The sequence below is a fragment of the Sciurus carolinensis genome, chromosome 6, assembly GCF_902686445.1.
Source record: "Sciurus carolinensis chromosome 6, mSciCar1.2, whole genome shotgun sequence".
Classification (NCBI taxonomy): Eukaryota; Metazoa; Chordata; class Mammalia; order Rodentia; family Sciuridae; genus Sciurus; species Sciurus carolinensis.
Window position 1 is genome coordinate 116425497 of NC_062218.1, and position 25819 is coordinate 116451315.

Consider the following 25819-nt stretch of genomic DNA (forward strand, 5'->3'; position numbering starts at 1 on the left):
TTCAAAACCTGAACCCTTAGGTGTTAGAAAATAAAACTACCAACTATATATTCTTAAAATAAATGCATAATTATCATAATAGAGCATTTAAATTCTGTATCTCTAGAAATGAGATGTTGGTAATGGAGGATTCTGCAACGCACAAATGTACACAGTTAAAAGGGAATTACCAACTGTAACAAAAACTTTTTTTTTTTTTTGTACTCACACTTACCTACTATACTCTTCTCCGGAGCAGGTGGCACAATATACCCAACATGTAAATATTTGCTTGCTAATTTGCTGTGCAAACCAAGAAAGTCACTGAATCTTCTTTTAACTGAAAATTCACTCTTACTGAACATAGAAAGAGAAGTCTGTAAGTGAAGGAGAGGTATTTCAAATTGTGAACAGCACAGAATTATTTAGAACCTAATACAATATGTAATTATGCATGCGTGTGCACACGCACACACACACACACACACACACACACACACACACACACACACACTGTTCTACTTTGCAAAAGAATGCAGAGTTATCTATGTGGTATATAGATTCTAACAACTAAACAACAAACAAAAAAAAAACCCAAAACCCAAATGATTGTTTATGTTAATGAATTTTAAATCTTTATCTCTGGCACAGATCTTCTAAGCTTCATTCCAAAGAGTTCCAAAATGCCTAAGGGACACCTCCACTTAAATCTCATTGACCCCCCAAACTCACTACTATATTTTCTCATGCTTAAACACAGGTTCCCTAAGAAGAGTACTTGACTGTACTGTAAACTAATACTATATACTCCACTGCTTGTAACAGAGCCTGACACCATGGTAAAGTACTTAATAAATATTTGTTTAATGAATTAACAAATCTTACATCATTTTGTTCTTTGCCTCTTTACACAGATCACTTCCAAAACTATGAAGTTCCTCTAGTTAATAACATAAATATCCCTCTTCTCATTCCTTATATCTAGGTCTAAGAAGTCATTTATTTTTCTCACTTCCAGAACCATTTCCTTAGTATCAAACATTGTTTCTTACACTTGGGACTGCTGCAAAACACTCTGTTTTGAGATTTGAAGGTGTATGATCCTTTAATAATCGTAGTGGCCTCTTAACTGGCAATCCTGACCTCTACATTGACCCTTCCAATTCATATTGAGGCCACAGATATCTTTCTAAAACAAAATCTAACAGTGTCATACTGTTGAACCTTTTTAATGGCTTTCCATTATACTTAGGATGAAAACTAACTTTCTTAATGTGTTACTCATAACACATGAAGACTTATGGCCAAACAATTCAATCACAAATCACTTCTTACAGATCCTAGATAGCAAAGTGCTTTCATGACTTAGATTTTTCACCAGCAAACTGCTTTGCCTGCAACAAATATTCTACTCCTTTCTTTTCATTTCCCCCAAATCAGTCCCCTCATATTTGTCTTGATTTAGATATTATTTTGCTTAGGAAACTTCCTGACTCTTGGGTCTAGATTAATTCCTGCATACTCAAACAGAACACTCAACCTATGAAATTACTTAGAATTACAATTTACTGTAACAATTTTTTAGCAATCTTTATGAGATGGTAGACTTTATAAAGACAGGCTTCATGTCAACTTTAATCACTGTCAGACTCACAGTGAGGGGTCAATATTTCCTTAAAGTAGTTAAAGGCTTACCTTTGTTGTTACTCTATATGCCATATAAGCATTCATGCCATCACCTATAAGAAAAGTCAAATATTATTTTTAAAACCATGTGCTTAAAAGTAAAGTACCATTTTAATATTGTAATGACATATTTAGTGAAAAAAGGGGGGTGCATAACAGTCAAACTAATAAAGAAGTATGAAATATAAATATTGGCTCACCAACTTTCTCTGGATCTGACACACCAATTTCTATATCAAAAATATCTCCATTTGCTTCTTCTTCAATCTAGAAAAGAATAATTAGTTTTGGTGTTAAAGAAGATTCCAATTTATATTATTTATTATATTTATTATTAACACTAATAACTATAATTTTTACGATATATGCTCTAGCAGGGTCACTGTCATAGAAGTATTTTAAGAGGTCACTGAAAAAAAAATAAAAGCTTTCACATTTCCTGACTATATAAAGAAACAGAATAAAATATACAAATAATAGGATAAGGATCATTTGGAGAAGTAAGGGAAAATTTTGTGTCCTTAAAATTCCTCAGATGTAGAAAAAATGTTTTAGCTTTCTGTACAAATACTGTGGAATTTTTTTGGTTCAATATATTGAATCTTTAGATTCATACTTTAAAAATTAACTTCTTATTTTTAATACCAATATTCTTCAAGTTAGAGTTATTTCTGAATAATTAGGAGACAGTCATTACTTTCACCAGTAGAATCTTACACACTTGCAAAAAATTATTATACCTAAAAGCAACATCAGTATTATGATTTTTCTAAATACCAAGTGAAGACACGTTCCTCTTGAAGCCAATAAAGTACTATAAAGTTCAATTTTAAAAAGTAGGAAAAATGATAATCCTATAAGACTGTAGAAAAGACCTTTTAAATGCTATTATTGCTATTATAAAGCAACTGGGTAGCAGTTCTGCAGGAAAGCTATATTATTATTAAGAAAGCTCAGAGATTATTACACTTACAAAATTTTCAACGCAATCACATTCTGAGACTATATACAAAAAACTGAGTTTTCTAACCAAAATCTTTTCTTTAATGGTTGCCTTCTTGTATACTTTAAAAAAAATTTTTTTTAGTTGTAGTTGGACACAATATCTTTATTTATTTATTTTTATGCCATGCTGGCTGAGGATCAAAGCCAGTGCCTCGCATGTGCTAGGTAAGTAAGTACTCTACAACTGAGTTATATAACCCCAGTCCCTCTTGTATACATCTTGAAGAAAACCTTTTTTGAATTATAACACATACAGAAAAGTATAAAAATTGGTACAGCTCAATATATTTTCATAAAGTGAACACATCTTTGTAAACTGAACTGAGGTCAGAAAGAAACACTACTAATACAGTCCAGAAGGTTCTCTTACTCTTCTCCTATAGTCAAAATCTTTCCTTCACCCTACCAAACCACTATTCTGACTTCTAACTCTGTTCATTAGTTTTTTTACGTTCATTTCATGGAATAATGTGTAAGTATTCATTTCTGTCTTATTTCCCTTAATATTATGCTTGTTAGATCACTAACATGTTTGTATGTGGGCATATGGTTGTTACTTAACTGTGGTCATCTAAATGATCTATTTCTCTAAGAATGACTTTTTTTGGGGGGGGGGGCAGGGAGTGGGGATTGAATCAGGGGGCAATCTATCATTGAGCTATATCCCCAGTCCTTTTTATTTTTGTATTTTAAGACAGGGTCTTGCTAAGTTGATGAGGCTGGCCTCCAAGTTGTCATCTTCCTGCTTCAGTCTCTAGAATAGCTGGGATTATATGAGAGTTGCCACCATGCTTGGCCTATGTGGATGACCTTTAAATATGTAATTTTGCCACTTAAACAACCTCCACTCCAAAAATTATTGCCAAAACATGAGAACATATCTTTAATTGATTTACAGTTCTTCCCTTTTAAAAATAAATGCTACATAACAAACTTTAAGCATCAAGTGTATTTATTACATTCTTTTATCAAATAAAATTACTCAAAATATCACTTTATTGTAGCACTTTTCAAAGTACTTTCATATATTACCTGATCAACATAGGAATCCTCAGAGGTACACATTATCATCATTAAGATCACAAATGACAGGACTGGGGTTGTCGGTCAGTGGTAGAGAACTTGCCTAGCACATGTGAGGCACTGGGTTCGATCCTCAGCACCACACAGAAATAAATAAATTAAATAAAGGTATTGTGTTCATCTACAACTAAAAATAAATTTTAAAAAATTACAAATGATTAACTACCTAAGAAGGTAAGTGAAATGTCCAGGTCAGGTCACTGGGTTACAGAATGGTAGAGATAAAATCAGAAAAAAGATCTTCCAATTTCTATAGTCCATGTTCTTTTTAAAATATGTTTGAAAGGCTTTGATTAGGAATGACTGATAGTAGAGTGATGTTAAGTGGGGAACGAAAAAAATATAGGTTACATATTAATTTAGAATATAAACACTTTTCTATACCTCCTCCCTGGATCTATCGAAGATCACAGGAGCAGACATACTCTTTGATTCAATTCTAGGAGCAATGAGTGCAGTAGGGGTGACAGGGGTGACAGCAGGAGAAGGTTCTGAGGAGAGGATAGGTTCCCTTTCTGGGCTGTCCAAAGAAACTTCTTCTGTGGCTTCTAAACACAAATTAAACAGGTTAATTAAGGAAACTGCAACAAACTCCTAAGACTCTATACAACAGTTAATCAATAATGAAAAATATTTTATACTACCAACAAATATCAAAATAATGAAATTTTAAAATTATCATGATGAAAGAATTTTTTTAATTCTTTAGTTGTTTATCAAATCTTTAAAAACAAAAAGGAATTCTGTTGGTTTCATGAAGAATTGTATTAAAGTCAGCTTAAATGACTATCCTACTGGAAGTTATCTATACTAGAAGAAAAGCAAAGATATGGACAAGTCCACATTAGTTGTGTTTGATTTTGTAATATATCTATGCTTATAGTAACTTACCTTCCAAATATTTTATTCAGACTAAATTATGATTATTTTATACATATGAACACAAATTTTAGGACACAAGGCTGCCCAGAACTATCCCAACTGGGATTAAAAATTTGTTATGGGAAATCCACAAAGTTAGTAACCTAGAGCAATTAATTGCCAAAGATTACTGGGTATTAACTGAATACACAAATATGATACAAAGCAAACAGGTGTTTAGGTTTTAATTAAAAATGCTCATTCACTTGAAAAAAATCTAAAATTAAATATATTTAAAATCAAACCGTATCAATAAGCTGAATGTCTATAGGCTATGTAATATTGTGCTAAATGAAACTGAGAAACACAAAGAAATGGAAAATATCATACCTGCCCTCAGGGAGTTTATAATCTAGTTGGGAAAACAAGACATGTGGAATGTTAAAAAATAATAAAAGACTTAAGAGAACAATAAGAATGTTACAAGACAATTACTGCTATATCAACTACAAAACAAACACTATAATTTGAGCAGAGACAGAAGACAATACTTTAGGCTGGGGAAAATTGGAAATAATTTGCAAAAATAACCTGAGGAGATTGATATAGGCAGAGAAAAAACAAGGGAAAATTCCAGGAAAACTGAATAATAGCATAAGCAAAAAGTAGAGTAAGGAATGTAAAAATTACAGTGACCATAATGTAAACTACAGTTCTACTTATCTGCAGAACTGACACCAGGAAAAGGAAGGCAAGACTGTAAGGGGAACTCATGATAAGACCAGTGATTTCTAAGCTGATATTCTTATATCCTACAGGTTTGGGAAGGCAGTAATTGTAGTTAATAGGCCATTTTAATTTTAATGCCTCAAAAAGTATATTTGCATGAAAAAAGATTGTACATGTTGACATGTTATCAAGCTATTCTTATTGGCTATCTAATGCCGATGAAATCCTTGTTATGGATCCCTTTATATTTTTATTTTAAAAGAAAAAATGATAAACAACTAAATTTTTTCAAACTGTGGTAATCAGAGGAAGGAGAATGGACTAATATGAAATAGACTACAGATGATTCAATATAATGAACAAAAAGCTTATATACAACTTCAGGTTATGAAGATTGCTGGTATTTATTACTTTTTTTTAAGAAGTGAAAATAATGAGCAATATGAAGAAGTAAAAAAAATCAGAACACTGAAGCTAGAAGGTGTTAAGACCTTTAATCTACAAATAATGAGCAAAGCAACAAACAGCAAACAAAAGAAAAAAACTCCAAAAATATTTGAAGAGGCACTATTACTGAACAGATCCATATTTAAAACAAAACAAAGTCCCCCCGCAAAAAAAAAAAAAAAAAAAAAAAAAAACTCTATGAAGTAGTAACTTTATTAGATAAAGTCATTTCAATTTTGTAATTACATTTTCTTTCACTGACACCAGGTTTTGTATTCAGGCTGCTTCATAATGCTAGGAGATTACAAAATAAAGCTAAATACTGATTTAAGTAGGTAATATGGAAAGAGAAAAAGTAGACAGATTTAGATTCAGCATAGTAATATAAAGTCTGCCTTAAACAGACTTCTTTTAGATTTGACATTAATATACTAGAAATTCACAAGGTGTAATTGAAACCAGACCAAAAGGTTCAAGAAGATGTCCTGTAGGCATTAACTACAAAGATTAACTTTTCCTTAGAGACATACTTTAAGGACAAATATAAATTGATTATGTCATTGTCAGCTACTTAATACTTCACTCATATAGATTCCAGAGAATATTTTTCTAAAAAGCAATATTCATTATGCTTATAATTGGCATGACCTGATGAACAGCACAAGTGAAATAAGCTAGATACTATGGCAGAAACAAGTTCTAAAAGTCTAGGGCAATTTCAGTATTGGCAAGTTGCTCACCCTCATTTATTCCCCAAGGGCAGTTTCCTACAGAATGTTCAATGAAGCATTGGTGTAGGATGTAACAAATGGAGAAGTATTTGGTGAACACTGTCTATGAACACTAAAAACCTTAACATCCATTATTTGAAATGCTGCCTAAAACTTATTAGCACACATAACAACAATAATCTAATTTCTTTATGGCTTTAAAATCAAATGGCTAGGATGCTACAGCAAGATCTATAATCTATCCATTGATATAGGAGAAACAAGTACATGTTCTCATTACTGGAAAAGTTTTCACCATCCTGATAACATATGCTACTCTCTATTCTGGTTTCCTAGAACCATTTCTCCATGGAAGAAGTGATATACCTGCTGAAATTGCATTATAAATAAGAACACAGTATAGTATTAAATCATTTATACAAAAATAGTTTAGGTCTTCAATCACCTAATGATGTTATTATGCAATACAGGTGAGTTTAAAATAAGAGCTAAAGCATAGAAAGTATATTTGCAGGTTAACAAAAAACAGAAGAGTGCATTTATTGTTCTTTAGTCCTCATTTCTCCTTTTGATTTTAAAACAAATATTGACAATGACTATATTTGAATCAGAGTATTTAGTATAGTCTTCAAGGTACACTAAAACAGTGTAAAGATTTTACAAATTGAGCTAGTTAGGCAATGTCATTCTACAGTCCTCATACCTAGCAAACTGATCAGTTTGTGCACAGTATTTAAAAAAACAACAACCACAACCTTTCCTTGAACAGGTACACACACACAAAGCTGTAAGCATAAAGTTCCAGCATACTCATTTGAGACTGGTTAAAAAATTTAATATAATGAATAATCCAAAACCTCTATGCATAACCCTATACTGTCAAGAGGAATACATTCAAGTTTAGATTCAGAATTGCTTAGGAGAGAAAGGACTTTTGTCATCTCATCTTAAAATACAAATGCCATGAAAGTACTTTTGATGACTGCCTGAAAAAAATTCCACAAAAGGTAACAAAAAAGAACACTGAAATACTATAATTCTTGTTAACTGTAATTTTGACTCTAAGTTGTTAGAAGACTTGGGGGTAAAAAAAAAGAAGTGTGATTGATACTTGGTATCATCATTTTTTAACATGGCAACCTACATGATTTCATCTGTGATAGCTAATCAAGCTGGAAATTATATGAACCTTAGTGATGGCTTCAAACATTTTTGTACAAAAAGTAACTGTGGTTTGAATATGGGACAATTATAAAAGTTGAGGACATATTATTAAAATTTAAAGGAAAGTCACTTCAAGTAAATTGTTACACAGAGGCTTAGTATTTTGCCTCATTAACCTTAAGGTTTTGCTTTTTTAACATTAAAATATTTGCAACTAAATTTTAGCCAAAGCATAGTTGTTTTGAAGAGTCCAAATTTTTTTTTTTTTTTAAGTTAGGATAAGTACACCAAATCTTGCCCTCATATCTAAAATAAACTCCTTCAATATCAATTTATTCACCTAAAAGTGAGTCTGAATAAAATAGAAAGTGTAGCAATTTATTAAAAGATTTCAAATATAAATAAAACATAAAGTGACTTTCAAATCCATAGGTTAATTTTGCTTTGTGACAACTTGTTATTTAAAAAAAATACAATCAATGCTATTTTTTGAAGTCTGAATACCACAACCATTAGTCTTTTGAATTTAAGGACTGACCAAAACAATAAACTATAGCATGCAAATTTATTTACAAATGCTTAAAACTAAGAAAGGATATCATTTTTGCTTCTTAGTCCATATTTTTCATAGACTAACGAGAAATTTCCCCTTTCTAAGTTGTTATAAGAAGAGCTAAAACCCATACACAGAGTTTACATTTTGCTGTAGAGAATATTTTCTCATAGAATATTTAACTGACCACTGTTAAACAAATAAAAAGATACGACAATTACCTGCAAAAAGATCTTCTCTGTCATCATCTAGTACAACTTCTGTGGGTTTTGGGCCATTGGAATTTCCACTAATATCTTCTGCAGGAAGACTAGCTGGTTCTGGAGATGATGGGCTTGACTATTAAAAAGAACAATAAAAGATAACGGATTAGGGTGTTTATAACTGTTGTAATTATGTCCCTATACACTAGAGAAATAGAAAGTTCTCCTTAGGAAGGACTATTTCCTCCTGTCAAGAATAAACGCAAAACACACTTTTAACTAACTCTATTACTTTCTTAATCAAAAATCACTTAAGATTTTAAAAAGAAACCTTTGTCAGTCATTCCCTTAGAGGCACTAATTTATCACATTCCATTATAATTAGCAAAAACTAAATTTAATGCTTCCATCATCATAGACAATAGAATCAAAATCAGGTAAGTCCCTTGATTTTTAAGAATCCATGCTTTTAAGCTGGGCTGGGTGGCACATACAGGTAATCCCAGCGGCTGGGAAGGCTAAGGCAGGAGGAAAAGAGTTCAAAGCAAAATCAAGGCACTAAGCGACTCAGTGAGACTCTGTCTCTAAATAAAATACAAAATAAGGCTGGGGATGTAGGTCAGTGGTTAAGTGCCCCTGAGTTCAATCCCTGGTACCCTGCAAAATGGGGAGCGGTACCCTTGGACATATGGGCTCCGTGGTTAAGGGCCCTTGGGTTTAATTCCCCAAACAACAACAACAACAAAAAAACCCATGCTTCTGTTTTTGCTATTTACACATTTGTTTTTCTGGTGATGGATGATGTATCCAAACAACAAAATTCCATGCAACTCAACAGACTGTATGTGTACGGAGTTCAAAGAACTGCTTACACTAAGAGGAAGGCAAGTATACTAGTTGAATTTAAATGCCATTATTCTAAGGTTTCTATAGTTTCAAATTAAAAATATGCCCTCACCAAAACATTTACATTTCAATTAAGCTAAACACTACTTTTGTACTTCTTGATCTGGTTTTTTTTTTTTTTTTTTTTTTTTTTTTGGGTAGCAGGAATTGAACCTGGGAACACTTAACCACTGAGTCATATCCCCAAACCTTTTTTGGATTTCATTAGAGATAGGGTCTTGCTGAGTTGCTTAGGGCCTTGCCAAGTTGCTAGGTCTGGCTTTGAACGCTTGATCCTCCTGCCTCAGCCTCCAGAGCTGCTGGGATTATAGACTTAAGCCTCTGTGTCCCGCCTGTACTGTTTTTTTTTTATTTTATTTTTTTATTTATTTTTTTATTTTTTTAGTTGTTGATGAACCTTTATTTCATTCATTTATTTGTATGGGGAGCTGAGAATCAAACTCAGTGCCTCACACTCGCTAGGCAAGCACCGCAACACTGAGCCAACTTAGCCCTGGCCAGTACTTCTTGATCTTAAGTATACTGACCAATATAATCACTACTGCACAACTTTTAATCAATTTTCCTTGTGATAGCTAGACCAACAGTCTTTTATAAAATCAAAGCCTTTTGAAAAAATGCAAAAGAGAAATTTTAATGTGTTGGGCTAGATCTGAATTCAAAACCTCAACGACAGAATTCAGATGAAGAAAGAACATTACCATCAAGCCCAGAGGCTTCATTCATACTCCTTTTCCAATCTTTACCATAGAGGTTTCCATCAGCATGGGTTAGTTTTTCCTGTTTTTGCTCTTCATGTAACAGAACCATATAAAATATACTATTATTCGGTTTTGTTCTTAATGTTATTCCCTATATGAAATTCTTCTATATCATTCTATGTAGTAGTAGATCAGTCATTCTTGTTGTATAAAATTCCTTTGTGTAACTACTATAATTGACCCATTCTACTACTAATGGAAATTTGGGTGGTTATCAGTTGTTTGTGTGTGTGTGCGTGTGAGCAATTCTTATGTGTCTAATGGCCATTTGGATATATTTGTTTTGAAGGATCTCCCCAAGTATTTTGCCATTTTTTCTATAGCCCTTATTGATTTGTAGATGTTCTTTATATATATTCTGGATACAAATTCCTCATCAGATATGTTATCACAAATATTTTTATCCAGTCTGTGGCTTACCTTTTCACTCCCCAACTAACACCCATGCCCCACACTCTCCTCCCTAGTACCAGGGACTAAGCCAAGAGACATTCTACCTCTGAGTTTTGTCTTCAGCCCCATCACTTGTTTTATTTATTTTTTTATTTTATTTATTTATTGTTGTTGCGGTGCTGGGGATTGAACCCAGGGCCTTGTGCTTGCGAGGCAGGCACTCTACCAACTGAGTCACATCCCCAGTCCCTCATCACTTGTTTTAAAACTTTTTTTTGAGACAGGGTCTTGCTAAGTTGTCCAGGTGAAACTCAAACTTGGGATCCTCCTGCCTCAGTGCCCCAAGTAGCTGGGATTACAAGCTTTTGCTGCCATGCCTGGATACTTTCTTATTTTCTTGGTGATAGACTTTAAAACAGAAGTTCCTAATTTAATATGGGTACATCACTAATTTTAAAAATATCAGTAAACTTTTCATTTTTTTTTCCAGTGCTGGAGACTGAACCCAGGGCTTTGTGCATGCTAGGCAAATGCTCTACCACTGAGTTACAATCACCAGCTTCCCAATTACTAAGATTTCCTGAACAACTTTTTAAGTAAAGAATGGAAGTGAAATAAGACAGTACAAAAAACCAAAGTACAAATGTTCTCTCTGATATGTGGACGCTAACACACAATGAGGGATGAGGGAAATAAAAGTTCACTGGATTAGACAAAGGGGGAATGAAGGGGAGGGAGGATGGGAATAGAAAACACAGAATGAATCAGACATAACTTTCCCACGTTCATATATGAATACATCACCAGTGAAACTTCACATTATGTATGATCACAATTATGGGATCAAATTAGAATAAGTTATACTTCATGTATGTATAATATGTCAAAATACACTCTACTGTTGCATACATATAAAAACAACAACAACAAGAACAAAAACAAACAAAACAAAACAAAACAAAAGAATCCTCTATGGCTTGAGGACATTTCTTTTTTCTTTTTTTGGTCCGGGGACTGAACCCAGGGGCACTTTACCAGTGAGCCACATCCCCAGCCCTTTTTTATTTTGAGACAGCGTCTTGCTAAGTTGCTTAGGGCCTCATTAAGTTTCTGAGACTGGCCTCAAAATTGTGATTTTCCTGTCTAAGCCTCCTGAGCTGCTGGGATTACAAGCATGTACCACCATAACCATGAAGACACTTCTTTAGAGCTTTCAAAGGCAGTTTAAATTTTATAGGAAAATTTAAAGACTTCTTTTCAGTTAGGAGTTCAGTTTTACATATCTAAATTCTCACAAAAATGGGTTTTCATTTAACTTAAGCATTTTCATTTGAAAGAATTTACAGACTAAAAATAAATTTATACTTTACTTTCTCTAGAAAATGTTCTTGATAACCTCAAGTACACACCTCCAGCTGAGTCTGATTAGATGAGTGACCACAAATATCTATTTTTGACATAATTTCTTCTACCACACAATAATTATTATCTGTTTACAAACTACAAGTCAAATAAGAAAATAAAGAGCATCTAATTTGCTACTTCTTACTTTTGGCAGCAAATATTCAATGACTGTTAATTGAATTTTATGTATGCAACTATGGACAAGTCAAAGAATTATCTAAAAGTTTATCAATCAGATTGTCTACAATACTGTAAAATTTTCAATGGCCTATAGTACATTAACATAAAAACATAACAGAGTGACTCCAACACCCATTCATGATAAAAATTCTCAGATAAACTATAAAGAGGCACTAACTTCCTCAACTTGATAAACAATATCTACAAAAAGCCTGGAGCTAACATCATACTTAATGGTGAGAAACTCAAAACTTTTCCCCTATGATTAGGAACAAAACAAGGATGTCCCCTCACCACTCCTTTCAACACCATAATGGAAGTACAAGCTATAACAATAATACAAAGAAAGGAAATAAAAGAAATACGTAAAAGTTGTCTTTGTAGATGACATGATCATCTGTGTAGAAAAGTTAAAAGAATTTTGAAAAAAATTTCTTGGAATTAATAAGTGATTATAGCAAGGTTTTATGATATGTTTGACATATGAAAGTTAATTGCTTTTCTATGTACCAGAAATAAATAAGTGGATTTTGCAATTAAGGATATAATACTACTTACATTAGCATCCCCCAAAAGGAATATTCAGGTTTAAACCTAACAAAATATGTCCAAGATCCTTATAAAGAAAACTAAAAACTCTGAAGAAAGAAATCAAAGCACTACTAAATATACTAAAAGATATTCCATGTTCACAGATTAAAAAAAAAAAACTTAATATTGTCAGGGTATCAATTCTTCCTAACTTGATCTATAGTTCAATGTCATGCCAAGCAAAATCCTGGCAAGTTGTTTTGTGGCTAATAATAACTATTCTAAAACTTTTAAAAAAGACAAAATCCCAGCATAGCTAACATAGTATTACAGAAAAACAAAGCTGGAGGATTGACACTACCTGACTTCAAAGACTTAATATAATATAGCTATAGTAATAAAGACAGTATGTTAGGGGGTTGGGGCTGTGGCTCAGTGGCAGAGCACTTGCTTAGCATGTGTGAAGCACTGGGTTCAATTTTCAGTACCACATGAAAATGAATGGAATGAAGGTATCATGTCCATCTACAACAAAAAACATTTAAAAAAAGAAGCCAGCATGTTATTAGTAAATGAAAACGGAAATAAGTCAATGGAAGAGAACAGAGAGTCCAAAAAGAGTCCTGTAAGTATAGTCAACAGATCTTTCATAAATGAGCAAAGGTAATACAGTGGAGGAAAAAAATAGCCTTTTCAACAAATTGTCTAGAATAGCTGCACATCCACAAATAAACATGAATCTAGAAACAGACCTTACAACTTTCCCAAAAATTAACTCAAAATTCACATATCTAAATATAAAAAAAAATTATAAAGGCACAGTTCAACATACAAAATTATAAAGGCACAATACATAAAAGAAGGAATTGATAAGCTGGACATCATTATAATTAAAAATTTTGCTATGTGAAAGATACTGTCAAGACACTATAAAAACAAACCACAGACTAGGAGAAAACATATGTAAAACACGTGATAATGGATACTTTGATGCAACACTCTTAAAACTCAACAACAACAATTAACAGCTCAATGAAAAAACAGGCTAAAGATCTGGATACCTCACCAAAGGCAACACAGAACTGCCATTAAGCATATGAAAAAACAATACTACACACCTATTATAATGTCCAAAATCCAGAACACTGATAACTACTAATATTCATGAAATTGTGGAGCAACAGAATTCTCATTCAATGTTGGCGGGGCTGCAAAATGGTATACCCAATTTAGAAGAAAATTTGGCAGTTTCTTTAAAAGCTAAACATACTCTAATCATCCAATTCAGCAATTCTACTCCTTAGTATTTACCCAAAGGAGATGAAAACATGTCCAAATAGCCACCTGAACAGGATGTGTATAGCAGTTTGACTCATAATGGCCAAAACACTTGAAAGGTGAATGGATTAACAAAAAAAAAGCTGTAGTATATCAAGACAGTGGAATATTATTCAGCACTAATAAGAAATGTGCTATGGGGCTGGTGCTGTAACTCAGTGTTAGAGTGCTTGCCTAGCATGTGTGAGGCACTGGGTTCAATGCTAAGCACCACAGATAAATAAATAACTAAAATAGATGTATAAAAATACAACATTATTAAAAAAAGAAATGTGCTATCAAGTTATGAAAAGACTTGGTCAGACATGAAAATTAGTGACTCTGTGTACATGTTTAGACAGATTCAAGTATGGATATATACCTTAAACATTTTAACTGTATGTAAGGATATCTATTGAGTATGCTAAAAATATCCATCTATTTAATGACAGAATAGTATAAAAATTAAATTCTATTAAAATTTATGAAGAAATGTTATACGGACATTTTAAAATTCGGTGTTCCAAGCACTACTTCACAACATACAAAAATGCTTATGTTTTAAGGTTAAATGAGAAAAAAATTCATTATTGTATATTCCAAAATCATTCCCAATTTTGCATAAAAAATATGCTAGAGGATATTAAAAATGTTAGAGGATGACAGTGCTAGTGTGTGTGTGTGTGTGTGTGTGTACGCGCGCGTGCAAGCACGTGTATATTTTTTCTTTCTTTAACAGCACTGGGAATTAAACCCAGGGGTGCTTTACCACTGAGCTATATCCCCAGACCCATTTGTTTTTATTTTGAGACAGGGTCTCACGAAGTTACTTGCTAAATTGTTGAGCCTAGCCTTGAATTTACAATTCTCCTGCCTAAACCTCTTGAGTTGATGGGATTACAGGCATGCCCCAGGGTGCCCAGCTGGAAAACAATGTCAACAGTGAGCACCTGAGATGTCTGCATGTGGTAATATTCTTTTTTTCTTGGTATCTTTATTTTCTAACAATTGAAATAAAGAATTATGAGAGTCTTGATGGTGAAAGGTCTTATAAAGTATGATAAGAATGTTGAACTTTATTGTGAAAGCAATGGGGAAACAAGAAGGCTTTTTAGGATTTTAGAAAATAATATCTGATTTTAAAAAAACATTCTAAAAGCACTGAGATTAGAACAAAGGCTAGCAAATGTGTGAGAAGAAGAGCATATTAGCAACCTATTAATCTAGTTAAAGTGTTTCGGAATAGTACTGGGGATAGATTTAAGAGCTGTGAATTAGAGCTTCACAAATATACAGAAATTAAAACAATTCAAAGAAATGCACTTTGTCCATTCCAACAATGAGCTACAATGAGGCTGAACAAACCAGCTAGTTTACTTACACCCCCCAAAATTGAAGTTTAATTTCCTTTCTTATGGTGTATATTGAAAAAAATCCCTGAAGTTCAACTCATGTCGTTATCTTGTGTAGTAATAGCCTGATTTGAAATAGCCATGTCCTTCTGGTTACCCCATTAGAGGAAAAGCACAATTCAAAGAACATGGATATTATAAAATTTAAGTTCCAATTAGTAATGCTTCTACAGTACATACAATATTTAATCAGCATTAATATTTATATATTACTGTGTAAAGTCTGTTAGATAAAATGACTAATTGCTCATTTGGAAACTTCTAAGAATGAGATAGATGCTTTTTATCTATATAAACATAATTCTTAAGAGTATAACTTCATATGCAATATACCCTAGTACTCTGATGACAAAAGTATTTGTTTTAATAGTCCAATTGTTTGTTTGGTATCCCACAAAACATTTTTTTTCTTTTGCCATAATCTACTTACATCAAATGAGACACTAGGAAAATTTTTATATTTGCACTTCTACAGCATACCAATTTTCAATTAAACAGAGCACGACAAATAAGAAATAGATTATAGAGTACCAACAACATCTTTTGCTACGCTTGTGACTTAAAATTCACTACATAAAGGTTGTGATTTTGGCAAATGTAATAATTTATCTCCCCCCTTTGGCTTCTTGATCTTGAATCCTGCTGATTCTGTAACTACATCTATTTTCCATTTCTATGGCTGTTTGATCTTTACTGTACTATGTGCCTGAAGTACCTTGAAGAGTACTTTAAAGATGGACATTAGTCCATCTTTAAAAAACTAGTTTACTACTGAAGAAAAAAATTCAATTGAAATCACTTGTATCAATGTTTTCTATCATTACTGTCCCACTTCATTCTACCTTATCTCAATTAAGAAATGTGTAATGGATATTTGGCATTTTGGTCACCAGCGTCCACACAACTTTCCGATTTTGGAGGCTCTCAATAGGGTAATAAGACAACAGAGCTGGATCAGCAAGAGACTACTCACAATGGCTGCCAGAAGTAAAGAGCTCGCTGCAACATGTCCAGGACTAGCAGAATTCTTAAATACAGAAGCAAGTGTCAGTGTCTTATAATGACAGTACTGGAAGTGGCAGACAGAGCAGACTGCTCATATGGAAGGATTGTGGCTACTTCCCTCAATTTCCACACCTCATATTCCAGGTTTCTTGTTTAGCCTAGGAACTCCACAACATTTTTCTAAAATATACTTCTTCCTCTTTAATAAACTATTAAATATCATGCTAAGTGAGATAAGCCAATCTCAAAAAACCAAAGGAAGAATGATCTCGCTGATAAGTGGATGATGATATATAATGGGGCGTGGGAGGGGTTAGTTTTAGGGTTAGAGTGAGGGTTAGGGAGGGGGGCAAGAATGGGTGAAGGAAGAACTGTATAGAGGGAAAAGAGGGATGGGAGGGGTGGGGGGAAGGGGAAAAAAATAACAGAATGAATCAACCAACATCACCCTATGTAAACGTATGATTACACAAATGGTATGCCTTTACTCTATGTACAGACAGAGAAAGAACATGTATCCCATTTGTTCACAATAAAAAAAAACTATTAAGAGTCAGTCACAGTGGTGCATGCCTGTAATCCCAGCAAATCAGGAGATGAAGGTAGGAGGACAAGTATGAGGCCACTGAGCTTTAACTTAGTGAGATCTTGTTTCAAAATAAAAAATAAAGAGCTGGGAAGATGGTGGGGTAAAAGAAAGCTGCTTCCCAAACTCTGCTATGGCATGGGACCAAAGCAGCAGGTATACAGCTTCTCAGTGAGGTGGGTGAAAGAGGGATTTCACTAAAATTTAATATTGGACACTCAAAGAGGCTTAGGGACTCAGAAATTTGGGTACATAACAAAGAAGAATGAACACATTGGAGTCAATCCAGCGACCCCACTGCTGGTGAAGATTCATCACAGAGGGAGGGGGAACTAGTCTTGGTATGGCAAAACCTGAGATAAAAAAAAATGCTGCCAAATCTTAGCTGATACAGAGGCTGCACCATGTACTGGTGCTTGAAAAGTATGTTGAGTATTCCAACTGGCTGTTGAGAGCTGAGGAAGAAGCCATCTTGAGGTGAGTGTGCTGTTGCAATAGCAGGACCAGGAACAGGACTGGGGGGGGGTGTGTCCCAGCCACAATATCCTGGAAGGAGCCTACTGAGTAACCTAGGCTGGGACTGGTGGAATGAAAGTGAAACAGGAGTGGAGAAGAGGGGTTTAATATGGAAAGGTGAAAGACAGCCCAAGTCACTTCTCCTTTGTATCTGGAGGCTCACATGACCAGCTGAAGTCAGGCCAGGATTCTGAGTGAATGGAGTGAATCCACTCAGGGATTAAGTCCAGGAGGCTGTACAGCTGGGCAACAGTCAGTAGAAAATTGGTCACCTTCCCCATGAGTGGATTCCTTTGGAGGTTCCTGAGAACAAGATCCACAGAAGAGATAAGCTACTGTCTAGCCCTAAGGGTGGGTTGATCTAGTCTCTCTTTAGCAGGCACCAATCAACAAAGTCCCTGAGGTCTGATTAGCCCTCAGCCCCACCTGCTAGAACTCTCCTCAAAGCTGTAGAAGAAGGACCCTGAGAGTGCACCAAACTGGTCAGAATAGACTGAACCGTCAATTGACATCCTAATCCAACCCACCTCAAATTGGTGAGAAGGGAATGTATGAATCAAACATTCAATCTTAGGCTGCTCCAACTGGCAGCTCAGAGAGCAACACAAAACCAGGTAGGGGTTAAAACCCCTACGCCTTGCTCTATCAGTTGGACATAGGCAGTGACCACCCAAACTGGTTAACTATTTTGACCACATCATTGGAGAAGTTTCCTTCATTATTTAAAATTTTGGATTTTTTTTAAATTTATTTTTTAATTCTTTCTGTGATGTGGGCAGGGGGTGGGGGGTGGCAGGAAGAGAATGTGCAACAGCTCTGAATTCTGGCTATGTTGACTGGTTCAGGGACATACACACATAAATACACTTATTTATTTTTCTCTCATTTTCAGCATTTTAAAAAATAACTAGCATTGTCTTTTGAGGGTTCAGGTTTTGGTGATTGTATATTTTGGTTTAGTTTTGTATTATTTTAATTTGTTTCTCTTTCTCTCTTGTCCTGCTAACAAATTCTACTGTTCTCTCTCCCTCTTTCCCAATACCCTGCTTCTTCTATATTTTCCCTTCCTTCTGTATAGCTATCACTTGCTACATCTCTTCTGAAGTCTCTGTTCACTTTTTGAAATTGTTAAAATCTTTTCTAACTTCCTAACATACTTCCTCTTCCCCCTAAACAACTATTTTTACCATCTTTCAGAACTAACTGATCTATAAGACTCCTGCCCCCACCATTAATATTAATACAATCGTTAGTGCTGTCAATGATATAGTTGACACCTGCTGTAGCTTTAAAACCAGAACTAGTTCATGATTACTGCTGAAAATTGCTGAACGCATCATTCCTCTTTATTGGTGGCAATTAATATTGAAGACATCATAGTAGGAAAAGCATTTACTTTAACACAGTGTATTATTTGTTGTCTGCAATGGTTGCTACTATTGAGTATTTTGCCCGATTGGGTGAGTTGCTGAGAACCTACAGGGACACTAATAGTTCACTTTGTAGACTGCACTACTAAACTAAACATTCCTTGACATTACTCCAACTCAAAAAAGTGAAGAGATAGAAGTCCCAAACCAAGGATCCAAGGAGAAACAACTGAAGAACTCATGCCCCACCCCCTGGCATCTATGTATACATCAACAACAGAGAAGTCCCAGAACAAATAAGATAATAATACATAAAAGGACACATGCAAAAAGAGAGGTAGAGGAATCTGTCTTAATTGATACAAAAGTTCAAAAGCTGAAAACACAAGAAAACAGGCAAACAAATCTCCCCTTAAAATCACAAAGGATCCCACTGAGAGTGAGATAGACAAAAGCCCAAAGATTATAAAAAACTGATAAATTTTCAATGAACTAAAAGATCTAAGGAAGGAATTAAGACAGCCATTATAGAAGATGAAAGATCACTTTAAAAAAAAAAAAAAAAGAAATAGTGAAAAGAAACCAACAAGAACTCCTAGAAATGAAAGACGCAATAAATTCAAAACCCACTTAAAGGCATCACTAATAGATTAGATTTAGTAGAAAGTAGAACCTCAGTCCTTGAAGACAGAACTTTAGGCATTGCAGACAGGCTATATGATTTTGTGTACACAGAAAGCAATAAAGGTGAAAAGATTATAGAACATGATTATAGAACAAGAACTCTGGGACAACTTTAAAAGACTAAATCTGAAAATCATTGGGATAGATGAGAACATGGAAACACAAACTAAAGGCATAAAGAATACTTTCAGTGAGATAGTTACAGAAAACACTTTCCATACCAGAAATGAGATGGACATCTACATACAGGAGGCTTACAGGACTGCAAATAAGACCTAGTCAAATAAGTTCGCCAATGGGGCTGAGAGCGTAGCTCAGTAGTAGAGTACTTGCTTAGCATGTGTGAAACACTGGGCTCAATCCTCAGCACTGCCTATAAATAAATAAAATAAAGGTATTGTGTCCATCTACAAATAAATCTAAAAAGATTAAAAAAAAAAAAAAAAAAGCAGCAGCAGCTCACTAAGATATAATCAAAAGGCCTAACATAGAAAGTAAGGAAAGAATATGTAGCATCTGATGGTTATAAGGAAGGAGCAGAAAAATTAGAAATAACCAAGTATATATAGGAAGAGTAAAAGAGAGAATAAGAGAATTTGGCTGTTAGTAGAAGAGAGAAACACACAAATGAAAAACAATATAAAACAAAATCACAATATACTAATCAAAACCCCTAACACTCAGTAGACAAGGCAAGGGAAAATAAATGCCTTTAAAAAATGCTTAAAAATGAGAAAAAGAAACAAATACGTATATTTATATATGTCCATGAGCCAATCAACACAGCAACACACACACAAACTGAACATAAAAAAAGATTCTTAATGAAAAATTACAGAATATTTTCTACTGAGATGGTTAAAATACTGAACAAGAATAGATGGACACTGCAGGGAAGCAAGATGGCAGGTTAGAGGAAAGCTGTATTTCTTATTGCTCCATAACCTGAGGTAAGAGCAGCAGGAAGACTGCAAGTGGGTTAAAAAGGGATTTCACTAAAATTCTGTTTTAGTCAGCTTTTTCACCACTGTAACTTAAAGACTTAACCAGAACAACTGTAGAGGAGGAATAGATTACTTGGGGACTCACAGTTTCAGAGGTCTCAATCCATAGACAGCAGACTCCATTCCTCCAGGCTTAAGGTAAGGCTGAACATCATGGCAGATGAATATGGCAGAGGGAAGCAAGTCACATGACAATCAGGAAGCAAAGAGACTCCACTTACCAGATACAAAATATCTATCCCAAAGCCACATGTCCAATGCTTCACCTCCTCTAGCTGAACCCCATCTGCCTCCAGTTACCACTCAATTATTTCCACTGGGTGATTAATTCACCAATTGGGTTTAGTCTCTCCTAACCCAATCATTTCTTCTCTGAACCTTATTGCATTGTCTCACATATAAGCTTTTGTGGGACACCTCACATCCAAACAGTAACAAACTCAATATTGGACAGTCAGAGTGCCTTAGAGACTTAGAAATTTGGATACACTAAAAAGACAACACTGGAGTCAAACTGATAGCACTCCCAGCAGAAATAGCAGTAGCAGCTGCTGCAGCAGAGGGAAAGAAAATGCTAGGAAATACAATGGACAGATTTAGTGCAGAAAATCCTGAGATCCGAGGGACAGCTTGCCCTAAGTTGATCCAGAAGCTGTTATACACAGTACACTGGCACATGAAGAGCGCCCCAGTTGGTTTCCCAACTGCATGTGGAGAGCCAAGGCAGGAGTCATCTTGAAGTAACTGCACTGAGGGAACAGGGAGATCTAGGCTGGGTCCAATACTCCTGGCAAACACCTGCCACAGACCTAGACTGTGACAAACAAAGCGAGAGCAAAACAGGCATGCACAGTATTTTAGCCAGGGGAATACAAGACAGAGAGGTGAAGGAGAGCAGGGCTCACTTCCTCCTTTTGAATCAGGAGGCTTGCAGGATCATCTGAAATGGATAAGGAATTTGAAAGGGCAGGTGTGGTCACTCCCAGGGGTTAAGCCAGGCAGCCTGGAAAGGGTAGCAGAAAGGGTGAAGGATTAGCTCCCCTGCCTCATCAGTGGAAACCTAAGGAGACTTGAGGGGGGGGGGGTGTACAATCTCCCAGTAGAGATCTGCAACTGCTAGGCTCTCACTGAGAGCAGTCACCATCCAGCAAAGCCAATGGGCCCTGACTAGACCTAAACCCAATTTCAGGAACTCCATCTACAGGAACTCCACTCCCTGAACTCTGCAGCAGACCCACCGCGGGAGTGCATCAAACTGGCGGTGTAGGCAAAACCCTAGCCGACAGTACTCCCCATCCCACTCTACCTCATAATGCTAAGAAGGAAAGCTGAGAATTTTTAAAATCCAACTGGCAACTTGGTGAGCAACACAAAAAGAGAAAGGGTTTAACAGCCCACGACCCCTACTCTTGTGCTCAGTATATATCTCAAAAAGAAACTTAAAGACAGTTGGACATAGACAGTAAGCATATATTCTCAGTGACTATTCTGACCAGCTGAATGAAAATGATTCCCCAATGTTTCATCAAGAATCTCGTATTTTTTTCTTCTATTTTTTTATGTGTGTACTGAATGGTTAATGGACATTATATATATCTTTCTTTCTTTTTTCTCAGTTATAGCATTTTTTGAATGTACTTAATTTTTCCTTGCCTTATCTTTGAAAGTTAGGGTCTTTCATTCATTTTTCATAACTATACTTGGGTTTTATTTTATATTGTTTTTCATTTGTCCATTTCTCTTTCTTTTCTTTTACTAAACATCCAAATTCTACTATTCTTTTTCATTCTCCTTTAATTGTTGCTTTCTATTTTTCCCTCCTCCTTCATAAACATCACATCCTACATCTCTTCAGAATTATCTCTGTTCAACTTTTGAAATTGTAAATTCTTTTCTACCCACCTATCTCATTTTCTTTCCTCTATTCTTAGCATCTTTTAGCACCAACTGGTTTATATAATGCCTGCCCCCACCATTAATGCTGTTGCAAGTATTACTATGGTAGACATCATAGATGACACCTGTTGTTTGATTAAAGCCAGATATAATACATGATTACTTACTGTTTTTACTGATGACAATTGCTGATCCTACCATTTCTATATATGTGCCAATTAACATTGTATATGTTATAGTAGCAACTAAGTATTTAATTTAATGCTGTATATTGTTTGCATTGGTTGTTGCTATTATTCGTCTCCCACTAATCTTTGAGGTGCCGGAAACCTACAGGGACACTACAAGTTCACAGGGTAGAAACTTTACAGCTTTAGAACCACACTGATAGATGATGGGTAGACACACAATCAATATGAAAAAGCAAGGGAACAAACCATACAAAACAACCCCAAATGCCTCAACAACAGACTACACTGGCATCACAGGAGTGGAACTGTCAGAGAAGGAATTTAGAAAGTTCATAGTTAAAATGTTTTACTAAGTAAAGACAATGTAAGGAAATCAGAGAGAAAAATACAAGTGAAAGCTTACTGCAATAATAACATAAAGATTCCAAAAAAGAATCAGAAATTCTCAAAACAAAGAAATCAATAAAATAAATTAAAAATGCAACAGAAAGCATCATCAACAGACCACTTGGAAGACAGATTTTAAGGTATCTGAGACAATGTATATAATCTTGAAAATAAAGTTGACCAAAGAGAAGTGATATTAGGAGAAAATGAACAGAATATTCACAAAATATGAGATAACATTGAAAGGCCAAACTTAAAATTCACTGGAATAGATGAAGGCTCTGAAATACAAAATAAAGGAATGCACAATCTTTTCAATGAAATAGTATCAGAAAATGTTTCAAACCTTAAGAATGAAATGGAAATTCAAATACAGGAGACATACAGGACTTCAAATATACAAAATTATATCAGATCCACTCCAATACACAGTATTATGAAAACGCCTAGCATACAGAATATAGATAGTGAAAGAACGAACGGAGACTTGCTGCCAGGAAGGGGGGGGTGGTTCTTTAGTAGAAAAGTTTGTTGCCTTATATACAGTCTCCAAAGGGAGACTATGCTATCTGCATATTGCCAGCGAGGCATTTGCCTATAGGTTGGACAGGGCCCAGGGTGGGGGTGTTGATACCTAATTGGGTGGCTAAACGTGCTGCAGGAAGCAGACTTTCAGGAAGAGAAGCCTGATGAATGCCATTTTAAGAAAAGGGGGAGGGGCAGGGGAAAAATAGAAAGGGAAATAATGAGGTAAATGGAGTCAATAGATAGAATTTTAAAAGCTGCTAGAGAAAAACATCACATTTAGAGGTAAACCAAACTATCTCAACTGAGTTTTCGACACAGACCCTAAAAGCTAGGAGGTCTTGGAATAATAAATACCAAATCCCTGAAAATTCTTGCCAACCAAGAATACTATACCAAGCAAAATTAAGCTTCCGAATTAAAAATTAAAACTTCCAGAATAAAAAAAAAGCTAAAAGAATTCACAACTAGAAAGCCTGTACTACAAAATATACTCAATAAAATATTTCAAGAAGAAATGAAAAATAAAAATGAAAACAAGCATAAGGAGGAACTATACTAGAGGAATATTCAATCAAAAGAGAATTGAATTCAATTTAAAAAATTGAAATAAATCAAAATAAAAGGGAATACTGAAATCATCTCTCAATAATAACATTCAGTGTAAGTGGTCTAAAGGAGTAAATCAAAAGACACAGGCTAGAAGACTGAATTAAAAAACAAGACCCAACAACAAGCTGTCTCAAAGACATCATGAACAAATTGAAGAACCTAGGAGAAATGAGTAAGTCCTACAAATAAAATCTTACCAAGTCAAAATCACAAGTAAATAAAATCTAAACAAACAACAAACATGAAAAGTGAATGAAACAGAAATCAAATCCTGCCAAAAACATAAAGCGCAAGCACAGAGGTATCACTGCTGAATTCTATCACATTTTGGAAAAACAAAAAAACAAACAGTATCAACAACAAAACCAATACTGATACCAAGCTTTCTCAAATCCTAAAAAAAAAAAAAAAAAAAAAAATTAAAGAAGAAACACATTCAGATCCATTTTATAAGGTCAGAACTAACTATTCTTATACCAAAGCTAGACAAGAACACTAGAAGAAAATAAAATTAAAAGCCAATCCAAATGAACATGGATTCAAATTCCTCAAGATTCTTCAACTAGTAAACTACATTCATGAGTATGTTCAATAATTATATACCATGATAAAATGGGATTTATCCCTGGGGTCCAGGATTGTTCAACATATGCAAATCAATAATTCTGATATACCACATTAATAGAATGATGGACAAAAATCATATGATCATCTTGATGAATGCTGAAACTGCATTTGACATAATTCATCATCCTTTTATGATAAAAATTCACAAAAAATTGGGTTTATAAGGACTATATCTCAACATAATAAAAGTCATCTGTCACAGATAAGTCCATAGCTAAATTATATTCAAAAGTGAAAAGGTGAAAATTTTTTTCTAATGACAAGGATACCCACTCTCACAACTTGTATTCAACATAATATTTGAAGGTCGTAGAGAATTTAAGCAAGAAAAAGAAATAAAAGCAGACAAATTAGAAAGAAGTTAAAATGTCTATTAAGATGGCAGTATCTCATATACACAAAATCCTAAAGACTATTAGAAAATATTAGAATAAGTAAATTTAGTGAAGTTTTGGGGTACAAAATCAACATACAAAAATAAGTAGTAGATATATATTCGAGGATGGCAGATTGGAGGCACTGAGTACTTGTCCGGCTTCTCCACAAGACAGAACCAAACAATAGGAGAGTAGCTGCTTGAGTTGGATGGACTTAGGAGAGCACTAGAAGAGTAGAGAGAAAGAGACCTGGAGGAATCCATAGATTTGGGATAATGGAAGAGTGGGAGAAAAAGTGTTCCACCACTGAACACAAGGTATCAAGGGGGGGGAGGAGGAATAACTCTCAGTGAAAGAAGAAAGAGGGTCCCAGAGAACTGCAGAATTTGGCACCTTGCAGACACAGAGTTTAAACAAGAGACCTGGGAACTGCAGAGCAAAGTGGTGCTGGAGAAGTTCTTTAAACTTACCACAATATTCTCATAGAACTCTACTCAGGAGCCAACTTGAGAAGGGTCCTATTATCTGAATTTACTGCTCTAGGGATTTGGAGACCCCTGAATTTTCTTATCTCGGGGACTCTGGACTCAACGAAAATTTCACAGCACTCATTTAGTAGGTGACTGCCTTGTAAGACAATGTGACCCAAAGGAGAGACTTTAACACAAATCCATTTAAAATTCTATGCCACAGG

General features: G+C 34.7%; 1 protein-coding gene across 2 annotated transcripts in view; it reads right to left on the bottom strand.

The window, feature by feature from the left end:
- The window catches only part of Snx2 (sorting nexin 2), a 72087-nt gene that overhangs the window by 21320 nt on the left and 24948 nt on the right, over positions 1–25819 (bottom strand). For both annotated transcript variants that reach the window (XM_047556005.1, XM_047556006.1), the window contains exons 2-6: positions 8460–8577; positions 4138–4301; positions 1866–1932; positions 1675–1718; positions 215–356 (exon numbers count right to left, since the gene is read on the bottom strand). In XM_047556005.1, the coding sequence (XP_047411961.1) occupies positions 215–356; positions 1675–1718; positions 1866–1932; positions 4138–4301; positions 8460–8577 (535 nt within the window). The remainder of the gene's footprint in view (positions 1–214; positions 357–1674; positions 1719–1865; positions 1933–4137; positions 4302–8459; positions 8578–25819) is intronic.